This window comes from Quercus lobata, chromosome 1, assembly GCF_001633185.2.
Source record: "Quercus lobata isolate SW786 chromosome 1, ValleyOak3.0 Primary Assembly, whole genome shotgun sequence".
NCBI classification, from domain to species: Eukaryota; Viridiplantae; Streptophyta; class Magnoliopsida; order Fagales; family Fagaceae; genus Quercus; species Quercus lobata.
The window spans coordinates 15,856,936-15,880,796 of NC_044904.1; the positions used below are offsets into that span (position 1 = coordinate 15,856,936).

A 23,861-nucleotide genomic window follows, 5' to 3' on the forward strand; every position below is an offset into this window, starting at 1 on the left:
ATGATGTTAACTTTTCCAACATGACAAGTTATGGGGGGGAATTTCTTAACTTAAAATGTAGCTAGTAGCTTATGTGCTATCATGTTCACCTTAACTATAAAACAATTATAGCATTAACATTTAGATTTCTAAAAAAATTTCATTTTACAACTCAAAAAGTTACTTTACCTATTTTGACACCTCATTTAACAATACACCCTAGATTTCATTTCCTATTTTAACATATAACCCATTAAAATAATAAAAACTACTCAATCAAATAATATAAACAACCTCTCTCAATAATAAAAACTACTCAATCAAATAATATAAACAACCTCTCTCTCTCTCTCTCTCTCTCTCTCTCTCCAGCAAACCGCCAACAACCACCTACTAGCGAAACTTAGCTACAACCACCAACCGCCACCACCATTGAAACACCGAAACCAACCAAATAAAAAATAAAATGAAACACCAAAACCAACTAACCACTGAAACACCAAACCAACCAACCACCACCATTGAAACACCAAGTCAAGATTGAAACACCAAAAACCAACCACCACCACCACTAAAACAATGAAACCAACCACACCAAAAACTAAAGCACCAAAACTCAACCACTGCCACCGACACCCAAATCAACCCAAATTGAAACTCACTGCCACTCAAATCACAACCCACCAACCCAACCGCAGATCCACAGTCACCCAAAATCGAGAGAGAAAGAGAAATAAAATGAGGATTTTTAAGTTTAACACCTAACATAAAGTGATTTTGAGTGATTTTGTTGAAAAGACCAGAAAGTATCAATTAAATTATAAGTTTAGAGTAGATTTTTTTAGTGTAATAGTAATGTGTTATACTTAGGATTCAATACTTCCCCTCTCTTTTGGTTACACATGCAATCATATGAATTCATTTATAACATACATGTTCACGTAGGATATAAACACTTTTTGTGCAAGTTTAGAACATAGTGAAATGGTCATAATATGTTTAGTTATTTGTAGTACTTTAGATCATTTTATCTGCAATTATATGATTTGTTTGCATACCAAGAAGAAATTTCATTTTCAGTCTCGGATGATGGCGCTCTTGTCTGTCCAACTTTTTCTGCACTCCACTCCGTCGTTATCTCCAGAAGTCTACAAGGATAATTGGATAAAGCAGCAAATGATCAGAGCAACTGGCAATGAAAAAAAATAGAGAGGAAAAGATAAGGAAAAGGGGAGGATGAGGAAGCTTTTCAAACTGTGTTTTGTTTTATTTTATCAATGTATCAAAAGTATCTAGGGAGGGATCTCCCTTTTTGGCTTCATTTCAATAAATTATTAAAATTTCTCTCTAAAGCAAAATGTCCCAATCTAGCTTATCCATAACATCGTAGAAGAAAAGACGTAAAAAACAGCACCTGCATTTTCTCCTTGGTGAGTCCAAGTCCCATTCTTGCTTGTGGTGCCCAAGTTTGCATGATCCTTATAAGTTGGTTCGCACTCATGACACAATTGTTCAATGTAGGCTTTACTCATCTTCTTAATTAATTATTATCTCATTTATTGGATATATTTGTATATATCTTCCTTCTCACAATTAATTATTACCTCATTTATTAGATATTTGTGTATCTTCCTTCTCACAAGTACACGAGTCCTACGTTAAAGTCATCACCGACTGACATGTTGCATGTGTTTTTTCTTGTGTGTTTTGCGTGTCTTTTGGATGAGAAAGAAACATTTCTTCCTTCTTCTTTTTTTTTTTTTTTTTTTTTTTTTTTTTTTTTGAATGGAAGATATAGAATAAAGAAACATTTCTTTCTTTTGGAAGATAAGTTGTGCTATCTTTGACTATCAAGAGTAAAACGTTTATATTATAAAAGATTCATGCTTCATAACAACCTTCTTCAAGTAGGAATTCCTAAAAAACTTGGTAAAGTGTCAAGTGCATATCAATATATATCGGCGCATAAATTCTAAACCCTTTTAATAATAATGTGTTATTACTAAAAGTAAAAGTGCTTTAAGCCAGAGAAATACAATGTTCACAACATTTTCAAAACAATTTCATAACAAATCTTAAGTGCTAGATTGTTATTAGCTGTTACTAATGAGCAAAAAATTGATTTCAATTGTGAGTTCAAATTAAAACTAATAACAACTTACCACCTATAATTTGTTGTGAAAGTATTGTGAAAATATTAGTTACTATCTGTATTGTATCTTTCTTTCTTATTTGTCTTGTGGCCCTATTTCTCCAAATCTTTTGGCAATAAATTGGATTTTCAAAAAACATATCCTGAAAATAGTCAACATACCATATTTATACTTCAGTCTTTGATTTCATGTTAATCATGATTTAAGATCACGATTTTAAGCTGAGGTGCTAGCTTAATCCCTCTGATGCTGAGTTAAAAGCTCATTGTGCTGTCAGCAAAATAAAATTATGAGTTTAACACTTCAACTCAAGATTTCAAACCATAAAGTCACCAGACTTTCACCTCCAACTTCAATATATGCCAACAACAACAAAAAAAACCATTAGTTCAACTCTTAATTTCAACCCTCGATGTCACTGAGTTTCCACCTCCAACTATGTTAGCTTCATCTGCAAGAGCAAGAGTTTTCATACCAGCAATCGTTCATCATCACCCAACAGAGCCAACACACCTTACAAGTTACAGTCATTTACCAATATGTAATAATAATAATAATAATAATAATAAAATATAGTATTTTTAAAAGAATAAAGGTCTTCTCCACGTTCATCTCCATTAATTTCAATTGTTTCTAGCGTAGATTATAATAATGTTTGGTAGGAACTTCTTTTCATTACAATAAAGTCGGGTTGTCCTGTGCTGTACCAATAAAGCTTGGAGTGTCCTGTGCTGCAACACAATAATGAGAAAATGGTGGGGTGTATAATCCAAAATTTTTACAGAAGTTTTGCAGCCAATCCTTGAGGAGATCCAGACTGTTTCTTACTAGAGACCTAGGTTGTGTATTCATTTGTTACTATTTTAGATTTATTTCTTACAAAAGCAGCAAAATTATCTAAGATCTCAAACACGGTTGCCCCTTCGTGAATGTAAGAAATAAAACTTAACAGTCTGAATAATAATGTGCCAAAGATAATGAAAATATATAACATGAATTTTTTTTTATTATTATCATCAAAGAATTTCAATAATTCCAACATGTCTCTAAGATGTATTATTCTCTCCCTCAACAATGAAACGAAAAATAGGGGAAAAAATGTGACTTATTTTCAGTTGGGATAAACAATGGTGTCATTCTCGTATGCTCAGTAAATACATGGGGCCTCACCCAATAAATAAACGCTCACAAAACCTACCATTAAAGTAGTGAAACTTGATCAATCCTAAACCTACTCCGGAGACCAACCTATCTAAGAAGAGTATGCCACACAACAGGCTGTATGAAATCTACTGGTACTTGTGGATTTGTTATATCTACAAAAACGTGCTCAAAGGCAATTGATCCATAATCATGGAGAACTGAGGCAGTATTTGTCATAACCATTCATGTATATATATATATATACTTTTAGGAGGTTGGAGCTGCATTTACAGACAGAGAAGGCTATAGAAAACGAGTGGTATGAAAGCATTGTCAAGTTGTGCTGTGTATGCCTCCAACAAACCACAGACTGTCACGGCTAGGAGAAGAGACAACCAATGCTGCAAAAAGTTGACATGGACACATCGACAAATGCATCAATAACCCAAACAAAACAGATCCATCAAGTTATATTAACAAAATTAATCCAACTATTTTAATTTATGTTTCTGGCTTTGTTTCATCTTTTTTTTGGTTTGGGAGGGGGGAGAAAGGTGAAGGGGAAAGAAGAGGGCAAAGGGATTTTAAAAATGGTACAACAGGAGCATGAATAAGTCGACGAGTCTTAATTTTGAACCCAAAACCCTTAAGACATAAAAAAAAATCATCCAAGCATCTTGGCATGAAACCTCTTAAGTAACAGTATTCTTGTAATATGGGCACATAAAAAGGGTATGCAGCACATTCTCCAATTAGTAAAAACCAGACGAACCTGGATTGGATACATGAGAATGGTGCATCTTGGTCAAAGACTAACCTAGTTGCCTTGACTTTAAATTTATTAAGCCAATTTAAACATTTGATGCTTTTTATAGAAGAAAAAATCAATTGATTCAGGCAGTTCAGTTATTTAAGCAAATTAAGTCCAATAAAGCCACAAGCAAGAGAGTGTGAGGGAGAGAGGACCTGGGTAAAAATATATCCAGTAGATGCTAGAAGTGGAAGCAGAATTGAGCAAGCAGCCAGCATAGACGTTATACCAGCTGCAGTCCCTTCAATAGTTTTCTCTAGTGATCAGAAAGAGTGCCACATATGTCAGCAAATTAGCCCTATTAAGCAAAATAAGTAAATTAAAAGAAATTAAAGGATGGAATAGACAGGGTCAAAGGGTGAGGGGACTTACTGCCAGTTTTACTCCACCTGAGGACACCATACTTGTGGCCAACCATTGACGCCTGGAGCATAACCATAGTTATGTTTTCATAATGAGATACAACTAAAAGAATAGTATGATGGTAGTCATACAGAATGCATGGTAGATCTTATCATTAAATAGTTTTCTTATAGCATACTTCTGCCAAATACATGTTCACAATTCTTCTCATCAATGTTATTTCGCTTGTCATTTCTTGGATTAGCAAATCACTTAGCAATACCATAGTGTAATAATAAATTGGGTTTGCAATTGTCTTTTACAAAGAAGAATCATTCTGCTCTAGATCTATATGCCAAACCGCAAGATCAAAAGATCTACATGCCAAATTGACCACAGGCATTGCACCAGGAGTAAGATTGTTGTCATAAAAAGTCAACTGTTAGAAGTTTTATTTATAGCAATGACAACCAAAAATGAGGAATGCCTTGACTCCTTTCAAAGGGACTTTGGTTATAAGGAAGAAAGAAGATCTATGGCTTCTGGACAAGTACATAAAGGTGTACAGCAAGAAAACTGCTCTAGATCTTTTTGAGGTACCTTTTCTATAACGTCTCTTCAATAAAAAAATTCATTATACTTCTATTGGACGAAACAATTTTAACGACGACAGTGACAGTGAATGCTTTCAGGGAATGTACTGATAACATCATTTCCCTCATTACAACAACATCATCATTTAAAAACCTGTACTTCAACGTGTTCCACAAGTAAATTCCACTTCCCTACTAACAGAAGTAAACCTGAAGTCAAAGTTAAAAATGATAATAATAATACTACAAATAAACAATAAAAGTAACTGAAAAATGCAGTATAGCTTGCAAATCTCCCTCCAAAATTTAACCTTACACATGATGACTCATTTTTTAAAGTCATAAAAGGCCAACAACTTAAGAATCTAACTTATTTTGCATTGACTACCTTCTTCAGTCAAAAAAAAAAAAAAAAAAACTTATTTTGCATTGTTTAATTCTCACCATATATCATATATGCATAATAGATAATGCACCTTGAATCCTATTATGCATAAATCAAAGATGATGATGATAATACAAATAAACAATAAAAGTAATTGAAAAATGCAGTATAGCTTGCAAATCTCCCTCCAAAATTTAACCTTACACATGATGACTCATTTTTTAAATTTATGAAAGGCCAACAACTTAAGAATCTAACTTATTTTGCACTGTTTAATTCGCACCGTATTTCATATATTCATAATAGATAAGGCACCTTGAATCCTATTAAGCAAGCTTTCTAGTAAATATATTGGACCTTGACATGTTATTTGATAAATTTAATGGTCTGAAATATTAAAGCATTTATAGAAATCAACATAATAATACATGGCAACAAGCAGACTCACCATTGTATCTCCAATTCCAAGACTCAAAATTCCGGCAAAAGGGGCAAGTGGTCGATCATTGAATCCAGAAGACATCCAAATTGGAAGTGCGCAACCCAATAAGAGAGAGAAATGGCTAAAAAAGCAGATAACATAAAGAAAGAAGAATTAAAAACTGTATGTATCAAACATATGCTTCACAGGTTTCAGCTACATGGAAAATAACATGCCATACCTTACAATAAGAAGATCAGAATCACGATGGTCTGTGAAAGCATTCATAAATTGATGTACAAGTTGTCCCAAAGGCCAAATTCTCCACACCTGGCTAAAAAAATATAGTTATGGAAGATCAACCAAAGCTATAACAAAAAATTAAACCAGTTTCACTGTTTGCAAGAAACACTAATACCCATCTTATAAGTTGTCAAAAACATGGTCATAGCAAGTTTACATCACTTTGGAGAGATACAGGCCAGAAAGGACTAACTGGCCCAAATGAAACAATTAGTAAAGTCATTTTTGTTTATGGAATAAGAAAAATAACAAAATTTTCCACATCAATTACTGTGGCTGGATGGTGAACTTACTCGAATAATTTCTATCACCAAGAAAACTGCCAGAGCTGCACCAAATGCTAGATCAAGAAACTTTGGCTGAAAAGCAAATGCCAGTCAGCAGTATTATTAAACAAACCATTACTAGAATGGGCTAGCACAAAAGATGATCCTCCATAGTCCTAATCACCTGGAAGATAAGAGCAGGCAGAAACATTGAAACAGCCATCAGATGGTAGTATTTTCGGAGAAGAATCCTTTCAATCTTACTATTCTTCGAAATGTTGTAGAACCGCAAAACGGACACATATATCACACACACCCAGTACATACATAAAGATAGTCTTTTCAGTGGCTCTGAAAAAACAAACGAGATTACCCTGTCAAAAAAGATATGGTGCAAACATAAGAAGACAATCTGAGGAATGGCCAGATAATGGTGATGTAAACTGATTTACAGACATAGCATAGGATAAAAAATTAAAGACTTGGAGTCATTTCACCAAGCAAATCATCCAAATGTCTCAGGAAACTTAGCATGAGGAAAAGCATTCAAGTAATCATTGTGACATATACAGTCAATAGCATGGATTACTAGTAAAATTTCAATGTAAATTATGATTCTCACCCCCATAATAAGGAGTTTCCAATGAGGGATTAAAGACAAGAGGGGGACATAATGCCATCCAATGAGAATTTTACAACATAAAAAGAAAGCTAGATGCCATGGAGAATGTTCCACACAGCACATGAGCTTCTAAATAGAAAGCTGCTGGCAATTCTCCCTTGTCTAGGTCTGTTAACAGTAGGAGAACTACCCCATCAAAGTTAGTGGCCAAAGATGCTTCATTCTCCCTTTTCCAATGGTCTGAAGCTGGCTTTAGCCAACCCTAAGTGCCGACTCCTAGAAATTCTCTCTTGCCTCGTGTTGAATCCTAGGTTATCTCACCTTTAATTTTCTATTTTTTCAATTTATTGTAGCATTGTTTTGGTTTTGTCCTACATCACCTAGAGCTTCAATCAATCAAGTTGTACCAGAAAATCATGATAGGGTGAGTGACCACATAGTTCCAGTTGATGATAAAGAAATATGAGATGATGCTTCTCTTGATGCTGAATAGTTGAAACTGGAACATACCAAGATTCTAAGATCAAGTTGATTAGCTTGTTGATGCAAATAAAGCACTCAAAATTTATATGGATGGAACTAACAACCTTTTGTTTTTTTTATCAGCATAGAAAGAAATTATTTTATTGGGATAACGAGACAATCTCATTTGTAATGGCGAAGTTATTAATTGTGAAAACAATTTGCAAATTTAATAAGTGAACATTCAAGTTGAAAAACTTATGGAAAAGGAAAAAAAGTTTCCAAAAAACTGAGGGAAATGAATAGTTCTTTAATATCTTATATTAGCCAAGAGAAGCTTCAATCTTTACACACAACATTCTTTTGTTTTGGCAAGTTACACATGCACCTCTTAAACGCATGACCTCACCCTCATCCCACTACTCGGAAAGTGTCAATTAAGTTATAGGTCATTGGCTCTCCACACAACAATCATAGCACACACAACCTTATCATGATATGACTATTTATTCAATATCGTTGTGCAACAGTCCATGACAAGAAATTGACATTCAAGAAGACCAATCTATTCAATTAATTAAAATTTAAAACACTGCAGCACAAACTGACTTGAATCCCTAAGGCCTAGTGCTGTAAATATCTTTATAATTTAAGTACTAGCAGTCTAGCACCATAATGACACTAAGGGAGCAGCTTATATTTTCTGCTGGAATACAATAGCAAAGCATGCTAATCCATGCATCATCAAATACCAGCACATGATACTCTATCTCCTCATGGTTCATGAAAACAACGCTAACTACTCAATTACCCCATTACCACCAAATCAATTTGATGATATGTTGATAACACAACGTGTAGAAGAAAAACAAGCATCATATTCAGTTATGTGTTGATAGAAGTAATACCATAAAAATGGATGCACGCTAAAATCCTGAGCAAACTGCATCCATGATGGGATTATCACAATCAAGATAAATCCAAGGGATGCAAAGAATATAAGAGATTTCCCTATCTCATATGTTCTTGATTCAGAGTGAGCACTACTTGAAGAGCATTCCCATATTCGAAGAACAAATTTAAAGACCATTGGAAAAAGAAGAAGGCCTAGTAGCACCCCCTGCATCAAAAGAAGAACCTTAGCTATCGAATTACATCAATTATAATCATTTTCGTCGCTTTAAAAGAATCATACCTGAATAATTATGCCTATTTCACTTCTCTTGACTCCATACTGTACAGAAACCAACTCCAATGAAATCAAGTATCCCGTAACCTGCTAAGAAAATCACCAATAAAACGTGTGTACATCCAATTTGTCCAGGGAGAATAATTACTGAAGGTATAATTCCACTAACCTTTGCAATCGTACATGCCAACATGTCACCAAAATAAAGAACAATGCCTGCAGTCACCAAAAGTGCTTCCCCTAAAAAGAAGATGACCAGTGATAAATAATGAGTGACAAGAAATAGCCCAGTTAAACTGATCAGATAATAAGAATATTTCTCCAAAATAAGTGAAATTTGATCTATGCCAAAGCCACAGGGATTCAACTAATTGAATTTAGGCACTAAAAATTTACATAGTTTCTATGAATTGCAATTAAAATTTATTAAAAATTGATCCACTAAATAAATTTTACAAACTGATCTGCTAGTCGATACAAGTGTAGCTTGCATATTGTTAAATAAAAATTAACAATATGCAAGAAGCAATATACTACTAAATTGCAGGGAGCTGGTCAACACTTCTTAATGCTCCAAATTTAGAATAGGCAAAATCATTACATGCAATAAGAGAGGAAAACAAGGCCCCCAAAAAAAGGTAATAAGACACATACCAATAGAAGCACAAGAGGGAAAAGTACTAAGAACATGCTGAATTAATTTCACCGCTGCCAATCCATGCAAAAGCACCCACAATAACCTCAATACTGCATGAAAGCCTGTAAAAAAAAATTATATATATATATAACATTCATAATAGAAAAGGTGGTAATTGTTTATCTGAAAGAGTTCTCTTTTTCTTATTTTTTCCCCCCTGAACTAAATTAAAAGAAATGTTAAATGTAATTCATTTTCTCATATTTATCTTCCTATCTTAAACACTGCAAGACATCACAGAAAATTATTAGAGAGAGAAACAGTCAAAAAGGATGCAGAATTACAAACTCACGAGTATGGGATGTTGCAGCAATAGACACGCAGCACACCACTGCAAATAAGACAGTTCCACTTAAACTCAACTTTGCATCCATAATACTACGCGAATAAGGCGGGCGTGTATGGTCGGGTGAACGCCATATAACCATGCAGAGGAACACAAGTACACTCAAGCTGCTGGCAGATGTGGCCCAGTATTGCATTGTCAGATATTCAAGCTCTATACAGAGAAAATTGAACACATTGTCATATACTGGGTGGCATTGTAATAAAACACATTCAACAAAAGGAGGAAGAAAATTGGGAAGCGAAAATCAGAAAGCCAAGAATTTGTATTACAAGATAAAAGAAAAACAATTTAGATGACAGAGGATGGTCTGTTAAATGCAGAAAACCTAACAAGTTACAACCTTTTCTCCATTAAGAAAATGGAATAGGGGAAATTTTGGCGATGGAGACAGACGGTTAGAAAATGGACCCTGCAAGTTAGCATCACGCATACCATTCCCATCCAAAATAAAGACAATGGTTCCTATAACATCATAGGTGCTATTATAAGGAGTCAAAAACCCAAGCTGCAAATGATTACTGGCTCTTATATCAACAAGTCACGACTCCCTATCACAGAGTTAAATTTTAGAAAATATTATTACAACGTAGAAACATCATAGGTGCTATTCTATCGAATCTAGCTCTTTGGTTATTACATTACTGCCAAATGTGGATTACAAAGTAGAAACATCATAGGTGCTATTCTATCAAATCTAGCTCTTTAGTTATTACATTGCAACTGCCAAATGCGGATTACAAAGTAAAGACATCATAGGTGCTATTCTATCGAATCTAGCTCTTTAGTTATTACATTGCAACTGCCAAATGCGGATTACAAAGTAAAGACATCATAGGTGCTATTCTATCGAATCTAGCTCTTTAGTTATTACATTGCAACTGCCAAATGCGGATTACAAAGTAGAAACATCATAGGTGCTATTCTATCGAATCTAGCTCTTTAGTTACTACATAGCAACTGCCAAATGCGGATGATACATTCCTTTTACTATCCAACATTTCTCCAACAATAACAACAACCAAACCTTGGTCCCAAAACTTTGGAGACAACTACAGATCCTTTACAAACTAATCAGGGTCAGTCAAATTTATCTTTTTTTCGCCATTCTATCCTACCCAAAATCATTCTCTCTATCACCTCATTAAATGAAATTTCTTTTTTTACTACTTTTACTATGTTATTTTAGATCTTACTCTACCTTTTTTTTTTGTTCCCTTTTATTTAAATCAACTCACTATTCCGCCATGACCAAACCGTCTCAAGCAACTCTCCCTCATAGAAGCCAATTCCACAATTCCCTCCCATTATGCCATGTGGCATACCAAACGTCTCTGTTCAAGCCCAACTAACATAAGTATTTGTACACGCTTAAAACAAATACCACACGACACCACTTAACCCATTTGATCATATTTAAATCAAAAGAGAGGGTACCTGTACTTATAATAAAATCGTCTCATTTCAAAATCCTATCTTTCCAGGTATTTCCAGTTATCGATCTTAACATTCACATTTCAGCTGCACTCATTTTTATGAAATACATAAGTTCATGTTGTGATTAACTTAAAAAGGGATCAATGTGTGGTGGTAGAACCTTCAAGTGGAACTTGACGCAACGACAATGCTCGCGAAAGCTGTATCAACTTTGAAAGCATAACCACAGGAAGTGTTACTGCCCCAAGAAATATTCCAGATGAAGCACCAGGCCTACATGAAATCCAAAACACTCATAATTCAATTTCACAAAAACCCTAAAAAAAACTATATCCAAGGTCATTTACTTATAAAAGAAAACGACCAACACAAAATTCAAAATTTTTTTTATACAATTGAAAATTTGAAATACGTAAATGGAATTTTCCTACGGTTTCTCAGGAACCAAACAGGAGAGCAACAAAATTCGAAAATTGTGAAAGGTGTTAGTAGTATACCTGGTTTTGAAGAGAGAAAGGGAAGAGGAAGAGGAGGCATCATCCTCGGCGCGGATCTCGATGAAGAGGGCGGAGAGGGCGAGGAGAGAGAGAGCGACGCCCTGAAGGAGGAGAGAGAGAGGGAGAGAGAAGAGAACGAGACCGATGAACAGAACCACCACCACTCTCTCCCCGTTCAATATCGCCGCCGCCGCCATTGCTCGCCAAAAAAAAAAAAAAAAATTCAATCTCTAAATTTCAAAACTTTTTCAGTTTTTTTTGGTTAATTCAGAGATAGGAATTGGAGGGATAATATGGTTTTCATTGTTAATTGTTAGGGAAGAGAAGAAAGAGTGTTTTTGGGTTTGCTTAATTGAGGTTTGGTTGATACGGTTGTTTCCGTTAGGTTGATGATAAATAGAGTGGGCCCTACATGCAGACTTTACCCGCGGCTTTGATTTTATAACCCGTTGAGCGATTCTATGTGCCAGGAGTCCCGGACGCTTGCCTGGACCCTCTTTGATTAAAAAAAATACCATCAATATATAAAAATAGCCAAAATAAACTTAGAAGGAAAATTATAAGATTATATGTCATATGAGAGTAATAGATGGATAAAGTTTTACAATAAATTTAGTTGTAGTTAAAGATTATAATGATGGGGATCAATCTATGGTCAACTCGTCCATAGTGGTTGTCCATAATTAGATCATGTCCAAAAAGCTTTGTGGAGAAAATGGAACTCAGGATGAGCATTAGGTGGAAATACAAACCATTCATAGGTAATAAATTCAATTTCAAGAAGGTCATCCATGACCCAAGTGCATGGATGACCAAAGGACACTTAGTGAATTCTAGAAGAAAACTTCTCAAAATGCATCATATAACCAGACCAAGATGCACTACTCCTAAAACGCAAAGAGAATTCCCTGTAATCCGCTTCATGTATGATGGTGGTGGATCCTAACAAGTTGACCCGCTTCTAACTCTCTATAAAAGGAGCAAGTCTCATTTACTCGAGATAAGTCCCACCATTCACTATTTTCCCTTCCTTGTGTTCTAAAGAGAAAACTGATTTAACCGTCAGAGAGTCCTTAACCGAGTTATACCGATCACTCTTAATAGTTCTTTATTTTCTTTTCAGGACCAAAAAACCATCACAATAATCCGAAGTATTCCAGCCTACTGATTTTCATGCATCATCAATAACTTTATTTCAATTTTTTTTTATTAGATGTAAATTTTGAAAAATCTACCATTGAATTACATTTTCTTCTTATATTCTTTAAGTTTGTAAAATTTTCAAAAAATAAAGATCAATAACTGTGTCATTAATCAAATATTTATATTCTAAATTTTTGTAGTATAAAAGTATCCATCAAAAATAAGTTTATAGATGAAATAGTAAATAAAATTCAATTGATACAAAATTTTACATGTATTTTAAAAATAAATAAAAAAAATGCAATTTAACTATTAAAATTTTAAAATATTTTGTTATGTTCAATTATATAACTTGATGCTTACCTTGATTTTTTTTTCCTTTAAAGTTTAAACGATAGCTAATTAGCTTGATATTACTATACCTTGTAAAGGTTTTTTTTATATATATATAAGAAAAATTTTTTTTTTTTAACGAACTTTTTATAAGAAAACTATACATCATAAAGAGTAACTTTTATGAGATAAAATTTCATACTTGTTAGTGTGATTTATTATGATAAATAAATTATAAAAATAATATGATTAATTAATTTATGTGAAAGTAATGTTGTTCTAAAAAAATTACTATTTTAATAAATTGTAAAAAAAAAAATTGAAAAAAACCGTAATGCTTACTGTAAGGACGCGATTCGTGGCGGACCGTAACAGTGTCGGGTTCGCACGTGAAAAGGCCCCTAACAATATCATTTGTAGAGCGTGGGTTTGGAAGGCTAGGCCTTGATCGATAGGCGGTGGGTTTTTCGCGGTGTTCGTACAAGTTTGAGTTTTCCTACACCCCTGGAGTCTTTCTCATGGAGGTGGGCTGGGAGGCTCTGGTTTTTAGCCATTTTTCCCAACCCCCTCTTTTAGGTTACTTCTTTTTCCTTTTATATTCGCCTGCGTTCATTGTCCTTCGTCCACATATAGGGTTAACCTTTCCAAAATTGATACTTGTCACATCAGCCCATATTCAAAGTCGTTGGGGGTGGTTGTAAAAGCCAAAGACTGCGGCTTTGTCAGGTTCAGAGCATTGAATGGCAGTAAGAGCAGCTTTCCCTGGATATTTTAGATCTTTCGTCCTGGTTTCGGTCCTATACCGTTTTTACCCTTCCTTCAAGGGGGGGACTTTGGGTCTGCCGAGGACTGAGCCGTCCTCGGCGATATCCACAGGCTATTTTGTCGAGCTTGGGCCATAACCCTCCTCGGCTTGGGCCTTCGGATTTTCCCCAGGTAGATGGGCCTGGCCCGTAAATCATTTGGGCCCCACAATAGCCCCTCAAAACCCAGCTGTCCAACCTCTTGGTTGGAAAGGGGGGTTTTGGTGATGCCAAACCTCTTTTTACGGCCCAATCAATTTGGCCTTTTAATAATGCTGGCGGCTCCTCATCTGTCCAAGAAACGCGCCGGTCTATGAGGCAGCTTTTTGATTTCGCGCTTGATGCGCTCTTATCGTTTGGGTATCCCAAAACGTGCTTTTAATGACCACTATTTACGAGGCTGCTTTAATTCGGCGGTTTGTTTTGATGGGGTGGAGAAACGGAATCGGCATTTTTGTATTGGCAGATTCCTTTAGATATCCGAACCTATTAAATGTCTCCCGCTCCACCCTCAGTATAAGAAGGAAAAGTGGAGGTTATTGTTTTTGTAAAGAATTCCCTCTCATCTTTCTGAGATTTTGAAATATTTGGCCTCCCCTAGGGTTCATTTTACCCACTGGTTCACAAACTAAATCGTGATACACTTTATCATAACAACGAGTGATGCAGGAGCCAAACCCCTCCCACAAACGCCATGTTCCAATAAAGCTTATTATGGCTCGATCAGGACAGGGATGGCGAAGGCTCAAAATCAACCTCACCCTTCTTTCAGTCAAAATCCGAAGCAGGGACTCGTCACGTCAAACTTTCGGCGTGACTGAGTCGAGAACACCCATCATCAGTACCAACCGCTCTCCTATGAGCATACCTAGTATGGCTCCAGTGTGTTGGGAGTCAGGATCGAGGCAGGGACTAAGTGTCTCTACTTCTTCCTCTCTTCCTTCACTGGGGCTATTCTCCGTCTCCCTTTCTTAGTCTTCCCAGCACCAGTTCCATCCTGGTGCTTTCACTTCTCCCTCTGTTGCTCCTTTTTCTTTCTTTTCATCTCTTCTCTCTTCTTCTCCTCCTTCTTTACTCATGTCCTCCATCTTCTTCATTCATCTCCTCCATCTTCTTCATTGATTTCTTCCTTACTATTTCCTTCTCCGCCATATCTTCCTAAAGAAGGTTCTTATCATGATATGAGCAGTATTGAGGCAAAGATTGGAGAGACTTTGAAGACGAGTTTAAAAGACGCCTGGCAGTTTACTTATCTGTACTACGGATGTAATTGTCGCTTAGGCAGTTCACATTTTGTATAGGCTCGTTCGAGCCCCTCTTTGTACATTGTAATAATTTTTCGTATTAATAAAAATCGTTGTTATTTTATTTCGCATGTTTTGTCTCTATGCCCTCTCTTTTTTTTTTTTGAATCTACAAACGCTGCTCGGCACAATAATATAGCCTCTAAATCAATGACGACTAAGACCAAAAGACTTGATAATAAAAAGACAGCGCCATAACTTTAATAGAAATGCTTGGCACAATAAGGCCGATCAGTGAAGAGTAATACTTACCCTATGCTTAGCCGAGGAGAAAAATGAAGGCTTGATGTCATGTAAGGAATAACCATTTGAAGATATATCACCCACCAAATGAGCGGCCCTCTTATGTGACTAAGTGCTGGGGCGTTCCACCCCCTTCCTTGCACCTTTATTGGCCTTAACCTTTTATGGTGTTTAAGCCGTGAATGAAGTGACCTGACATTTTTATCAAGTAACCCATCTTACGAGATTCGAACCTTTTCTTATCCAAGTATTTGGTTTCCCCATTGGCTTGGGTCCGAGGACCATACAAGGCCTTGGTTCTGTCCAAAACTGGTAATTTTTATAATTTTTTGGTACTTGGTTTTCCCATAGGCTTGAGTCCGAGGACCATACAAGGCCTTGGTTCTGTCCAAAACTTGTAATTTCTATAATTTTTTGTACTTGGTTTCCCCATAGGCTTGAGTCCGAGGACCATACAAGGCCTTGGTTCTGTCCCTGGGCCTATATGCTGAACGGGCCTGGGCCGCGAATTTACTGGGCCCACAAATTAAGAAGTATTTCCATAACCTTTGATCACGCGGTACCTTTTGGCGTCCCAGTGTTCGAGGTGCACCTTCTCGAGACTCCTTTAACCTCAGGGTTGCAGACGACGTTGGAAATCGAGCCAGAGACGTTTTGTCTGTAGCGTTCCTTGGGACGCTGCGTGAATTAAATGCCACCGGTTTACTTCTGGGTATAAACGGGATAGGGGGTCACTTCACTTGCACATGAATTCTCCTGTTCCCTTCAGAACGATATTTCTTCCATACCCGCGATCTCTCTTTCTAGCGCCACTGCCTCAAAGTAAGGCGTTTGAGGCTTGGATGGGGATGAACTGTCTCCGCACGCTTCAGAGGCACCGAATCATCAAGGTGATATGGTATGGACAAAGATGGCATAGATTCAAGCCAGTCCTCCGTCTTGACAGGGAGAAGATGGTATTCCTCCCTCTTTTAGTTAAAATCCGAAGCAGGTTCTGGTCATGCCAGATTTTTGGTATGTCAGAAAATGGAATTTCCGCCATCAGCGCCGTCTGCCTTGTAGCAGGCGAATTTTTGCGGGGGCTCCCCAACTTCCGGCTCCCTGCACCTTTTCGGTAGATGGTGTTAGCCTGAGGTCAGGTTCCCTGCACCTTTTCTGTACCGGTGCAGGCCCCCAGTTGGGTTCTTTTGCTGCCTGAGTTATGGGCGTGCAAAAGCATGGAGGAGGAATAAGGTCTCGAGGCAGTAGCCAACCTCTCCTCTGAACTGCCTCCTCGGCCTTATCTTCACTCTCTTGTATTCTTCGTTACTTACGTAGTTGGCTTCGATGTAGGCTTTGTTTCAGCTTTCCATTGTACACTGTACCGTTTCTTTGTCTTAATAAAATATGTGTCTATTTCTCTATACATATCTTTCTTCTCCGTAACCACTACTTTATGCATGAATATTAAATATGAGCTTGCCCTTAATGATATTATAGGCAGAGAAACGCCTTAACACAGATTCCTACTAGTTTAGACTTACAAATATTATCAAGCATAACAAGATTAATCATCAATAAATTAAACTCCTGGAACTAACCGAGATAACGGCTGAGTGCTGCGCGATGCGTGCTAGAGCGATGTCCGAGTACGATAAACTCTAAGTAATTCGTCCGAGAGGGTAGCCGAGTAGCGAGGGGCTTTGGTTGTGCTTTTGGATAATGTGTTGCGCCGTATCGCATCAACCCCTTTGATATTGGGGGATCAGAGGGTAGACCGAGAAATCCGCGCAATCAAGGTATTAACCCATCTGTTAACGCGGAGCTCTCTTCGGATGGATTTTGAGGTTTATGTGCCATAGTTTTTTTTTAAAATAGTTGGTTCCCCATCCAGGTAGTTGGTTTCCCCAGAGGCTTGAGTCCGAGGACTATGCAATGCCTTGGTTCTGTCCAAAACCTAGTTTTCCTCATCCAGGTAGTCGGTTTCCCCAGAGGCTTGAGTCCGAGGACTATGCAATGCCTTGGTTCTGTCCAAAACCTAGTTTTCCACATCCAGGTAGTTGGTTTCCCCAGAGGCTTGAGTCCGAGGACAATGCCTTGGTTCTGTCCAAAAGGGTACTAGTTTGCTGCCAAAACCAGTTTTCCACATCCAGGTAGTTGGTTTCCCCAGAGGCTTGACATCCAGGTAGTTGGTTTCCCCAGAGGCTTGAGTCCGAGGACTATGCAATGCCTTGGTTCTGTCCAAAACCTAGTTTTCCACATCCAGGTAGTTGGTTTCCCCAGAGGCCTGAGTCCGTAGACCATGCAATGCCTTCGTTCTGTCCAAAACCTAGTTTTCCACATCTAGGTAATTGGTTTCCCCAGAGGCTTGAGTCCGAGGACTATGCAATGCCTTGGTTCTGTCTAAAACCTAGTTTTCCACATCCAGGTAGTTGGTTTCCCCAGAGGCTTGAGTCCGTAGACCATGAAATGCCTTGGTTCCTGTCCAAAACCTAGTTTTCCACATCCAGGTAGTTGGTTTTCCCAGAGGTTTGAGTCCGAGGACTATGCAATGCCTTGGTTCTGTCCAAAACCTAGTTTTCCACATCCAGGTAGTTGGTTTTCCCATAGGCTTGAGTCCGAGACTATGCATGCCTTGGTTCTGTCCAAAACCTAGTTTTCCACATCCAGGTAGTTGGTTTTCCCAGAGGCTTGAGTCCGTGGACCATGCAATGCCTTGGTTCTGTCCAAAACCTAGTTTTCCACATCCAGGTAGTTGGTTTTCCCAGAGGCTTGAGTCCGTGGACTATGCAATGCCTTGGTTCTGTCCAAAACCTAGTTTTCCACATCCAGATAGTTGGTTTCCCCAGAGGCTTGAGTCCGTAGGACCATGCAATGCCTTGGTTCTGTCCAAAACCTAGTTTTCCACATCCAGGTAGTTGGTTTCCCCAGAGGCTTGAGTCCGAGGACTATGCAATGCCTTGGTTCTGTCCAAAACCTAGTTTTCCACATCCAGGTAGTTGGTTTCCCCAGAGACTTGAGTCCGTGGACTATGCAAGGCCTTGGTTCTGTCCAAAACCTAGTTTTCTCTTTGTGCGGGGTCTTGGCTTTAGGTGAGTTAGCTCCTCAGCCAAGCCCCTAGAGTTTATCCATACGGTTAACGTTACCACGTGCCTAGTTTGCTCTTTACGGGGGACCTTGGCTTTAAGGGAGTTAGCTCCTCAACCAAGCCCCTAGTCAAGAAACGTAGTCCCTAACAGAACTTTGTACTAGAACTCTATAGCCAACGGTTAGATATAACGAAGAAACTCTATCGACCCACTTCCTATACCAACACACAAGCCTTTCCCACAGACGGCGCCAATTGTAAGGACGCGATTCGTGGCGGACCGTAGCAGTGTCGGGTTCGCACGTGAAAAGGCCCCTAACAATATCATTTGTAGAGCGTGGGTTTGGAAGGCTAGGCCTTGATCGATAGGCGGTGGGTTTTTCGCGGTGTTCGTACAAGTTTGAGTTTTCCTACACCCCTGGAGTCTTTCTCCTGGAGGTGGGCTGGGATGCTCTGATTTTTGGCCATTTTTCCCAACCCCCTCTTTTAGGTTACTTCTTTTTCCTTTTATATTCGCCTGCGTTCATTGTCCTTCGTCCACGTATAGGGTTAACCTTTCCAAAATTGATACTTGTCCCATCAGCCCATATTCAAAGTCGTTGGGGGTGGTTGTAAAAGCCAAAGACTGCGGCTCTGTCAGGTTCAGAACATTGAATGGCAGTAAGAGCAGCTTTCCCTGGATATTTTAGATCTTTCGTCCTGGTTTCGGTCCTATACCGTTTTTACCCTTCCTTCAAGGTGGGGGGACTTTGGGTCTGCCGAGGACTGAGCCGTCCTCGGCGATATCCACAGGCTATTTTGTCGAGCTTGGGCCATAGCCCTCCTCGGCTTGGGCTTTCGGATTTTCCCCAAGTAGATGGGCCTGACCCATAAATCATTTGGGCCCCACACTTACATTGCTCTAGTTAAATTTGGTAAACTAAAAAAAAAATTACACACGATGCCTCTCTACTCTCTATCCAGCTGTGTTGCAGTAACAACTATCAAGTATCAACAACACATCTGATTACCACCATAACGTGAACCTTTCAAACGTAGTGGGTGGTGATCTTCGCGTGGGTGCAAGTGCAACGGCAAAACGCGGAATATGCTTTTGTGTCGTGTAGTGTGTGTGAGACGACTTTTGGAACCAATGGGAGACTGGGCCAAAGTCCAAACACAATAACGCGCGCTAAGCTATGACTTGTACTGTGTTCCATTTTGGTAGGTTTTATTTTATTCTCTCTTTTTTTTCTTTTTTCTTTTTTCTTTTTTCTGAATTGATCCTTGTAGGTGTTACTTTACTCACTGTTCATGCTCATATTTGTAGAACCCAATTCATGGCAAGCCCAACACATGATTTTTTTTTTCCCCATAAGTTCCCTGCAACTGCAAGAGCTTATGGGCGAAGTCACAACTCTTTAATTCTTGATCTTGCTCAATGTCACACTACTCTTAATCTTAAACAAACAAAACTACTCTCACTTAGAACTGACATATTATCATTGTGATCTTATCACAATTTTAACTCTACTCATCAAATGTGTTTAATTTTTTAAATTCAATGTGATCTGACTAAGTCACGTCACAATAACGTAACGAACATTCGTGTAATCACAAAGAAGTTTAATCATGTAATCTGTGAAGTAAATACCCTCCACATGGAATGCAAGGCTCCGGGCCAAGACAAGGTATCTATTCACATTACAATAAACTTAACAAAAGGATCGTTTTGAATCCAACACTTTCACTTGTTATTTGGGTTTTTCTTTGGATTATTGTCAACAATAATCTTTAAAAAAAAAAACCCAAATAAAGTTAGTGGAGTTCAAAAGCACTCTTACAATCCACAAGGATCCTTATGAGTTATGATTTAAAAGACAAATTTCAGCTTCTGAGATTTTCATCACTATATTAGTTACAGATTTTGCCTTTACTTCAAGTAGACCCCCCCCCCTTTTTTTTTTTGGCTAAGTTATTTCCTACATACTCTCTATAGAAAATCTCTAGGGGTGTAATTAGAAAATTATTTCATCCAAAAACGTAAAATGCTCAACACACCCCTAGACGAAGTAGTAATATCAAATTATAATTTATTCAAGTTATTAACATTTACCAAAAAAAAAAAAGCGCCTCTGAACACGTGCGTGATGATTTTAGTTTTATAGTTAGCAGATGAGTTTGAGTTTGTTGAAAGATGGCTCTCCTAGCTTTCACCATCAAAAAGAATGAAAAACAAAGTGGAAAGATACTCAGCAATATCTGAAAATGAGAATTGAGAAATGTAGTAGCAGCATCTAAATGGGAAACAAGATTTGGATCATGGCGCATTGATAGTGTGAACTTTGTTTGTAAATGTAACTGATGGGAGTGACGAGAATGCATTACCTTGACGAAGCCAACACTAATGACAAGGTCATCCCTAGCGACGAGGAAATCAGCCATCACTGACGAGGTAAGGAAAGTCATTCAATGATGCCAGCCGGTAGCCTGGGCAGTTACGAAACCAGCAAAACAAACCGTTGGAAGCCTAATAAAAGCCCCATAATTGGGCTGGAGGCATTACTAAGAGAGGCATTAACACTCCAACGGCTAGCAACCAAAATCACATATATAAAGCCCTTGCATTGGCAGCACAAGGTACACATACTGATATTATAAGAAAATACCTATTACTTTTCTATATTGGCAAATTACTTTTCTGTTCTAACTTTGGCATCGGAGGCGTTGTGGCAGACACCACACCAGTGACCCTTTTTAAATGATACATTGGTGCTGACGGGGAGTTCCATCTGCCCATTTCGACTGACGAATTCACACCTCATCAGTAACTTTAGCAAATTTTACTACTTTTGAGTCTTAGGTCTTCTATTACAGAAAGTTTGGCTTCAAAACTCACCTCCTATAGTAGGAGATGGTGTATACATATGTATTGAAAGTTTAAAATATTATAACAAAATTTATGATATTCTACTTTGAAAAAAAAAAACATTTATTGTTTTTAAATTTCCCTCACAATCTTTTACCAATGTTCTGCAATAGTTCTTTTCAAGGGTTTGAAGATCCCAAAAATAATATACATATGCTAATAATATTATTAGTGTAAGGACACGATTCCTGCGCGGCCCAGTGACATTTTCGGGTTCACGCGGGAGAGATCCCTCACAATACGATTTGTAGAGAGTGGGCTTGAAAAGCTTGGGCTTGGTCACGGGGGGATGGTCCGGTCTGGATTTCAGAAAGGTCCCTGTGGAAAATGGACTGGGCCTAAACGTTTAAAGCCCCGCCATACTGCCACCTCTGAGAATGGGATCCTCGGACTTGATCCGAGGACCCTTGTGGTCCTTTCCGGCTGTCCAACGGAGGACTTTCTCTGTTCTGTGCATGGATCGTTCCGGCGATCTTCCTCATGAAGTCTCCTTTTTTCCCTTCTTTTTTTTCCAGCTAGATTCACTTACTTCTCTTTTTATACTAGCGTGCGTTCGATGTCCTTCGTCCACGTGTAGGGTCAGTCTTTACAAATACTGACATTGGTCCCATCAGTCTAATCCCGGAATTGTTGGGGATGACTTGATAAAGCTGTAGAGTACGGTTCTGCCAGGCATTGGGCCTTATCCAGAAGGGTATTTGGGGTAATCGCCCCAAGGTATTTTGGATTTCCTTACGAATTTATCCCTTTATTCTGGGCGGATTATGGGCCTGCCGAGGACTAGACTGTCCTCGGCTGCCTCCCAAAAATTGATCCGTGCTCGGCGTCATGGAGCTTGGGCCACAGTTCTCCTCGGATTGGGCCCTCGGACTTTCTAAGGGCAAATGGGCCTGGTCCACGAATTGCTGGGCCCCACAGTCTTCATACAGTTTTTTCCGTCCCCTTCTTTGGGGGACTGTATTACATTATATAGCTCTCCTTCTTTCATCTAAACCTTACACCTGTTGATCATCTAAGCATCCACTTGAGCGCCTGTCCCATCAGCCGCCCTCACCACTCCCTTTGTGAGTTGCAGAGGCCAAGGCGGTACTGTTCAGGGGTCTTTTCCTCATTAATGCGGCCAAGAGGTTGGTTGGGGCGCAATTAATGTGGTGGTAGCTTTTTGAGGGATATTTTGGATTTTATTCATTTTATATGTCTGGAGGGTGAACTGAATTGGTTGGGGATGGCTCTTGGTCTGGGCTTCGTGGTATCCGAGGAGGAGTTTCTCCTCGGATAGGCTTCTTGGGCGTTGTTGGGATTGAGTAACGCTTCATGTGTGGCCTCTCCTCGGAAAGGAAGCTCCTCGGAGGGGCCTGGATTTGGAGTGGCCCATTATTTTTGGGCCGGGCCCCACAATTAGCATATGCATATTATTTCTTAAGTTTTGATTTCATCAATTTTGTTAAAGAATTTTAAAAAAAGTTGGAACTATATCCTAAGTTTTGATTTCATTAATTCTGTTAAAGAATTTTTTAAAAGTTAGAACTACTCTCTAAATTAAAAGAGGCTATCATCTGAGCACACTCAGAAACTCTTTTATTTTTTATGTAAAATTTAATAATTTGCATCCATTATAATTTGAGATTATTACATTTTCTAATCACAAAAAAAAATAAAAAAATAAAAAAATAATCTAGGGGTGTGATGAAAAAAATATTTCACCCACAAAATTAATTATTAAATTTTATCCAAAAAATAAAAGAGCCTCTGAACACATGCATGAGCGCGTGCTCAAAGGCTAGTATGTATATATATATATATATATATATAAATACTAAATATTATTAGTCATAAATTTATTATTTTTTAAAATGTAAAATTATAAAATAAATATTTACGACGTCACCCGTCAAACAATTGGTTCGACCCCAGTCGGACCAAAAAACCAATAATCAGTCCATTTATTTATTCTTTAACCATACCAGTTTTTAAAACCATGGTGTAGAACCTAAGACCTCAAGCCTCATTTAAGAACCAAGGCAAGTATCATAACCAATGCACCATTTAGTTCTTTGAGAACAAGTATGAAGTATTAGAACAACTATGAAGTATTAATATATTTATTTTAGATTTATGTGATTTATAATTTTTCACCTCTATCTCAATTTATTAAATATTACTAATTTTTTTTCTTTGATAAATTTACTTGTGATTTAAGAATAATGCCTTCGCATGGGAATTTACTAAAATAATTAAAAGTAATTGTTTTATTTAATCAAAATGATTTAGACTTGAAGGATTATTACACAATATTTTTTCATGCCTATTTATATTGTACTATAAATGTCCTTTCTATTAACCTTATTTATTAAACATATAAAGGTCCTTTCTATTAACCTTATAATATCATGAAATTTTATTAGAAATTTTGT

General features: G+C 37.7%; 1 protein-coding gene across 2 annotated transcripts; it reads right to left on the reverse strand.

Annotated features, from left to right (window-relative positions):
* Positions 1–3,116: 3,116 nt before the first annotated feature.
* Positions 3,117–12,108, reverse strand: LOC115980838 (dolichol kinase EVAN). 2 transcript variants are annotated; one of them, XM_031103049.1, is made up of 14 exons: positions 11,647–12,106; positions 11,310–11,422; positions 9,659–9,865; positions 9,324–9,428; positions 8,839–8,909; positions 8,676–8,756; positions 8,389–8,600; positions 6,581–6,770; positions 6,424–6,489; positions 6,069–6,157; positions 5,855–5,969; positions 4,459–4,510; positions 4,242–4,342; positions 3,117–3,676 (listed from the first exon to the last, which is right to left on the reverse strand). In XM_031103049.1, the coding sequence occupies exons 1-14, from the start codon at positions 11,841–11,843 to the stop codon at positions 3,563–3,565; spliced, it is 1,713 nt and encodes a 570-aa protein (XP_030958909.1). In that variant the 5' UTR covers positions 11,844–12,106; the 3' UTR covers positions 3,117–3,562. The 2 variants fall into 2 exon arrangements, with proteins under 2 accessions (XP_030958909.1, XP_030958915.1); XM_031103055.1 differs by lacking the exon at positions 3,117–3,676 and having other exon boundaries at positions 4,296–4,384; positions 11,647–12,108.
* Positions 12,109–23,861: the final 11,753 nt, after the last annotated feature.